Source organism: Populus alba, chromosome 1 (genome assembly GCF_005239225.2).
Source record: "Populus alba chromosome 1, ASM523922v2, whole genome shotgun sequence".
NCBI lineage: Eukaryota > Viridiplantae > Streptophyta > Magnoliopsida > Malpighiales > Salicaceae > Populus > Populus alba.
Genome location: NC_133284.1, coordinates 14,860,678 through 14,867,281, shown reverse-complemented (window position 1 = coordinate 14,867,281; position 6,604 = coordinate 14,860,678). Strand labels below are relative to the sequence as shown.

General features: G+C 35.8%; 1 protein-coding gene across 3 annotated transcripts; it reads right to left on the bottom strand.

Annotated features, from left to right (window-relative positions):
- Positions 1-836: 836 nt before the first annotated feature.
- Positions 837-5,198, bottom strand: LOC118039064 (allantoate deiminase 2). 3 transcript variants are annotated; one of them, XM_035045642.2, is made up of 12 exons: positions 4,817-5,198; positions 4,657-4,742; positions 4,034-4,137; positions 3,862-3,946; positions 3,607-3,723; positions 2,780-2,889; positions 2,594-2,699; positions 2,377-2,463; positions 1,646-1,888; positions 1,409-1,534; positions 1,148-1,309; positions 837-1,045 (listed from the first exon to the last, which is right to left on the bottom strand). In XM_035045642.2, exons 1-12 carry the CDS (start codon positions 4,896-4,898, stop codon positions 923-925), a joined length of 1,431 nt encoding a protein of 476 aa, XP_034901533.1. In that variant the 5' UTR covers positions 4,899-5,198; the 3' UTR covers positions 837-922. The 3 variants fall into 3 exon arrangements, with proteins under 3 accessions (XP_034901533.1, XP_034901534.1, XP_034901535.1); XM_035045643.2 differs by having other exon boundaries at positions 4,657-4,727; positions 4,817-5,195; XM_035045644.2 differs by having other exon boundaries at positions 4,657-4,723; positions 4,817-5,193.
- Between the last annotated feature and the right edge of the window lie 1,406 nt (positions 5,199-6,604).

Below are 6,604 nucleotides of genomic sequence, written 5' to 3'. Positions count from 1 at the left end.
TTGATCATTCCAGCAACTACTGTAATATCATCGTCTCTTCCTCCCTCCGTGTGTGATTCTTCAGCCAAAGCAGCAGCTCTTGCAAACGGAGAATAATACTTGTCGTCAAGGGAATGGCTTCTTGCCAACTCTGCAAGTACGTGAGCCAAATCCTCGGTTGATTTGCCTTGTTCTTGACTGGTAATTTCTGCAATCTAAGAAGAATAAACACTGTCAAAGATTCCACCAGTCCCAACTACTATGGTATCTCCTGATTGTATCAGCAATTTTTCCCATCGTTTTTTCTTCCCAGCTAACATGCCACATCGTTGCGCTGGGTATGACTCCTTGGCCTCTAAACAACATCAATCGACTGTCTAGCTATCTTGAGGATTCGTTTCGGATCAACAGCCTCTTCATACTGACCAAAGAGTGGCAATGGAACAGTTGCACATCAATTCTTGCACGTATTTGCCTTCATACCATTCAAGGTATTTACAAGCTATTTTGATTCATTTCTAAAGAAAAAACGTTTTGAGAAGCTGTCGTTATTACAATACCAAACAAGCAACAAGGCTTAGTATCACTTGCCCATATCTCTGAGTTCAGGATTTGATTAATTTCATTTCAGTACTGGATAAGGGTTTTGATATGTATTTAACCATCCAATGGTAATCATAAAAAGCTTTTCTTTTCCTCTTATATTTGAAACTGTTTTACCAGAGAGGAAAATCAACATATATTTTCCATTTCGTAAGTTTTACTAGAGACCGTAATTCTAGATTTCTTACTAACAATAACCTTTTTGTTTTTGAAACTAGATAATGTATGATATGAGGCATGGCATCATGGAGAGATTATTATGCAATTGACAAATATCATCATTAGTTCATGGCGCTAAAACAATTATTTCCCTGTACAAGAAAGTCGAATTGTGTTTTATTTACATGTGCGTCTCGAGAAATGCTAAGATTGACAAACCAGCAGCCCAAACATCATCATCCAGCACATGCTCTGCAGGAGAGTGGCTTACGCCTCCACGACAGCGGACAAATAGCATTCCAACCTGTCCAAAATGAAGCATACCATGAATATGATTATTATATGTAGATGTGAATTGGAAAAAATGACGGGAGACAAAAAGTTAATGGAGCTAAAAGGAACTGGCCTTTGTTAGATGAGACATTGCCATGGCGTCGTGTCCTGCTCCACTCATTAGCACGGGAACTTCATCTTGAATTTCGCCGGTTATTCTCTTGAGAGCAGCATTGGCTGCAAACTTCAGCTCTGAAGTTAGTTCTGAATCACAGATCACTGCATTTGCATCATGCTGAAACAATCGCCAGCCAATCGTCAGAAAAAGAAGAAGAAAAACCACAGTATTTGTTCTTGCAACAGACTAAATGCATGATAAGATACTAGTCTTTACCTTACGTTCAATGATGCAAGAAACAGAACGCCTCTCACATATTTCATACATTCTATTAGATAGTTCATAAAGAACAGCTTCACGTCCCATGTTATCCATTGCACGTAAATCCACAGTAAAGGTAACCTGCAATCAGGTAGTTCTTGAGCTGGAAATTAACAAGTTCTGATTTGCTGGAAGTGCACCTCATGTGCGCTTGCTGTAAAAATCAACAGTTCCCGGAAATTAAAATCTTACCTGGCCTGGAATGACATTGCTTGCACTTGGCCAGGTGGATATCTCGCCAACAGTACAGACAAGGGAATTAGAAAGAGATTCCACTGTGAAATCATTGCAATGACCATCATAAGATAAAAAATCCTTTGGATTTTTGCATAAACTTTCCAACAACATGATTAATTCAGCAGAAGCAGCCATGGGGTCCTGACGCAAGGACATCGGGACTGTTCCAGCATGTCCTTGTGAACCTCTCACTGTGACCTGCAAAGTTTGTGCCAGGAGGACTAATCAATCAAAAAGAATTGCAGATGGAGTCTATAGGACCAAATACGCGATGTGTTATCACAAGAAATGAGGTAGAACTACTACCAAATAAACACATAAATATCACTGACTTGAATTAGCATAATTCTTTTCTTCTATATGCTATCGATCAAATGATCTTGAATTTGAGAATATGCAAAAAAGAAGATAACCCTTAAATAAAGGGAAAACAAAAATAATTCCATTTTCTATCCTTCAACTCTTCTACATTGGCCTCCTCTTCAAACATCTCCGAGTTCTGGGCCTTGGCCCTTTCAAACACTAAACGATTCCCTTGCAGAAGTAGTTGTAAATTCTAGTAAGAACTGTTGCTATAAAACAAAGTTCCAAGCTTCAAGCCTTCAACAGTCTTTCTTTCTTACCTAGGTGAACAAAATTGACGAAAGTTTTTTATACTTATTCTGAATAGTGAAAACAGAGTGTACCTTTAGCCTTGTTTGCCCAGCAATGCCTTTAACCACACCGAGGGGAAAACCAACCCATTCTAGTACCGGTCCTTGTTCGATGTGAACCTGCAGCATTAAGAAACGCAAACTTAGAATACTAAAAACAGAGAAGTTAGAATTCTGAGCTGCATGACCGAAATTGAATTGACTTGTCAGTATAGAACTGTTTCCAAGATACCAATGTTGGATAATATACCTCAATGTAACCCCAAACAGATTGTGGATCATACTTGAGCTGAAATAGACTTTCTTCTGTGATTGCAATGGAATTCTCCTTCAGAGCATCTTGGACATTGACACCACTGAACAAGGAGTACACGTAAGTATAACTATAACAGGCAATGTTCAGGCAGATGTGGTCTAGTAGACTAATCAAGAAAACCTCTTATCAGATATCTGCAATGCTGAAACTGGTAATATACCGGCTACAGCAGCACTGCCTAGGAAAGTAGATTGAAATCTCACTCCCTCCTCATCACTAAATGCAATGACCTGCACAGAAGGCGCAAGACAGGAACAAAATCAAATCAACAAGTTGGACTTCTGCATAGGCTGCCCTAATATTCAAATTCTCAGTTAGCATTATGGAAGGATTTTAGGGCCTGGCGACTGCCTAAGTAGCTAAGAGATCAGAGGATTTGAGACTGGAGTAACTCTGGCACCTGTTCAAGTTTTAGTTCAACAAGATATGATGGAAAGTGGTATTTGAACTTCAAACGACACACGCACGTTAAGGTTATTAAGCCTCGTTTCTACGCACCACCACTCCAATCATCCAACTAGAACATGTTCTGCTCTGTGAATTTTTTTTCTTTTTTTCCTTTTTTGTTCGAACAACCCACCGGGCGTATTTCAGAGAACTGAGACTGCAGTAGCTACGCCATTATTGGAGAGTTGGAATCCATTAGATCCCAAGACATAATATGGTCATCTTCTTCAAGTGGAAACAATTTCCCAGAATGTAAAGCGTGTATAAGACATTTTATTCTTGAAAAGTTCCTATTCCCCGATTATTATAGCATGCAATTATATCAGTCAGCATCAACGTAATGCTCAACATTATAAATCCCCTGCAGCCTAGAATTGGCAATTTTATGCAAATCTGTCTCTGGCTTGTCAGATGAGATCACGAGAACAGTAATAAACACGTCGAAAGACCTCTGGTTACATGTTAACAGGGATAATAGTGGAAGCAGGTACTTCGCTCACCTCGACTGGCCGTATAAGATTTGTCAAAGTTCCATTGCTTTTCAAAACCTTTAAAGCTGATATTGCTGAGATTATACCTAGTGACCCATCAAATATCCCAGCATCAACAACAGTATCCTATTTAGTGTCAAAGGAACAATCATCAATCAGTTCTTATATGTTGTACCAATGAAAAAGAAATCAAAATATAGTAAAATCAAAGGAATGAAAGAACAATTAAAAATTAGTGTAAGGGATACAAAATAAAAGGATTACCAAATGAGAACCAATCAATAGAGCCTCAGCACTTGCATTCAATCCCTCAACTCGACCATGTACATTGCCCATAGAGTCCACCCATCTGGAATCAACCAATATAAACAAATTAAATCAATGAAGAGTTTTACACATAATTTTTAGAGCGTTGCACAAAGGAAGAGAAGCTAACGTCGTCAAACCAGCGTCCTCCATCCAAGCGCGAATAAGATTCGCTGCCCTCACAGAAGCTGGGCTCATGAATGTCCTCTCAAGATAGCCATCAGCATCACTCACCTGCAGTTCAGGCAATTACATTGACACTCAGGAACACTTAATTTGCTACCCTTCAGATGAAACAACAGAGGGAAATCAAAATTGCAATCCACATCAATTTGATTACTTGTACAATTAAACTAATGAAAATAAAAAGTTTTCCCATAAATTCAAATATATTATAATTACATCTACATCTATTCAGTGTTATCAACTTTTTTTTTACAGAACCGCAGCTGGGCATGGTTTCAGGGCTAAATCATTTTGAAATAAGAAATTCTATTTACCATGTTGAATACTGAAATGACAAAAATCCCAAGAAAATGACATTAACAATAGGAATACTAATAATAATAATAATAATAATAAAAGACTATGTATAGCTGCCAAGACAGAAAATCTCCATCTCCACCTCTAACCTTCAGTTAATACCAATCATTTTAATTGAAATATTATAATAATGGTTATTTGTCAAGTAAACAATCAGTCAACCATCTCCCATGTTTGGTAGAAGCAAATGTTAAAATAACTTAAAAGTACCTTTCCAAGTTGAATGAGTCTTGACACGGCCTCATCTCTCAAGATTTCAGCGAATAAATCATCCTCTCTACCTTCAAAAATACCATCTTTTTATTGTGATTATTATTGTTGTTGTTTTCAACAGTTAAAAATAACAGGAATAGTTTTTAAAAAACTGTACCAGAGAGCACGAAAGCAGAACTAGTTGTTGGCAACACTATTGATAAGACACAGAGCTGCAGGAACAGCAGGGGAGTTATCATGATCTAAGAAAAATATGATTTGATGTGTGTGTTTTTGTTATTACAGATTGCCACGACCACCTGCGATTATTATTAGCTTTGCAAAAATATTGGAAGGAGAGAATATGCAAAGCCAAACAACCAGCAGGAGGCGGTGGCAGCAGCAGCAGCTTGCTGTTTTGTTTCGCTCGAGGCTATCCAGGGAGGGACGGAGGGAGGGAGGAGAGGGGAGTCGTGTGTGGTTCAGGCAGTTCCACTCGTTTATTGATAGATGGACCCACCAGAAGAGATACTGGATTCCACGTGATGATCCTCCATTCTGCCAACTGCCATTGCTTGCAGGAACCTTTCACCCTGTCCCTGGCGGCTGCAAGTTGGCATGACGTGTCATGCATTTCTCATGCAAATTACGATCAAACTTTGCCTCTTCCATCCAATCCTATTGAGCGACGATGACAATAATTAGATTTGTATGTAAGTTTAGTCAATTTTGTTAAGCTATTTAATCGTTTATCTGTTGTCCGTTTCTAGTTAAAATCTTCCCATCTCAGATGCCAAAAATAAATTAAAAGGGTATTTTAGATATTTGAAAAGGAATACGGACATGGGGGGTGCCAGATACCCTAATTTATGCTGCTCTGGAATCTATAGGATCACAGCTCATTTGGGATTCATTTTGTAAAGCATACACCATGGATTCTCTCACATGAAATTTTGGACACTGTTCACAATCCTATTTTTTCCATCTCTTTTCCTTTTCTTTTTTGTTTTCTTTTGGTTATTATTAAACGATATTATAAGTCAATTTATTGGGAAACGGTGAGAGATTAAAAGACAGGAATTAAAAAACATGTAGAGAATCACTAATTTTAAAAAGCTTGGGTAAAATACTTATTGTAGTTCTTATGCTTTATAAATTATAGATACTGATTCTTTTAAAAATTAACGGCTGGACTTTATTTTTTTATTTTTAAAATAAAAAAATATTTATTTTTAGATAACATTTTTAATATTTATATTTGTGCATGATATTTGTTTTTTCTTTTAATTTATTCAGTTGATTTAATGTGTATATCTATTTTTATTATCGTTTAATTAAAAAAAAATTATTTTAATAAAAAAATTTAGCAAATACAATTGGATAAATATCTCGTCTTGCAAGATTTGATATATTAATTTATATCTGTCTCTTGATTTTTTTTAATTTTATTTTTCGTTATTATTTATGACTTTTATTTATTTATTATCATACATAATTTTAGATTTATTTAATCAAATGCATGCATAATTTTTTTTTTTTACAATTTTTTTAACTACAAAAATATATCTAAAAAGCCTATGTATATAATTCTTTTTATTTTTTTAAAAAATTAATCCGCGGTAAATTAGTAGTAAAATATAGTTCCATCTAAATTTGGTGGATTCGTTGATTTTTCCTGGGTTTTAGCGGATCGAGATTATTTTCTTGGGTTAAGATTAAGATTCTGTCATTTTGTTTTATATTATATTATATTATGTTTGTTTTGTTTTGTTATTGAATTTAAATATAATGAATAGAACTCAATGCATAATATAAATGATAACTGTCCATTGCATATTTTTCTCACCTAATCTACATCAAATTAAAATTAATAATGAAATTTGAAATTTAAAACATGATCGATCATGTTCTAGATAAAATATGAAAGTATCCAAATCCAATCTTAATATAGGTGATGAAATATAGG

Bases quoted from the DNA above. Each gene is read 5' to 3' on its own strand.
- LOC118039064 (XM_035045642.2), bottom strand. From the start codon at position 4,898: ATGATAACTCCCCTGCTGTTCCTGCAGCTCTGTGTCTTATCAATAGTG. The intron at 3,724-3,861 runs GTAATCCTTTTA...GACACTAAATAG, and splicing joins TATTGATTGGTTCTCATTTG to GATACTGTTGTTGATGCTGG. The intron at 2,890-3,606 runs GTGAGCGAAGTA...CCTTCTGTGCAG, and splicing joins ATCTTATACGGCCAGTCGAG to GTCATTGCATTTAGTGATGA.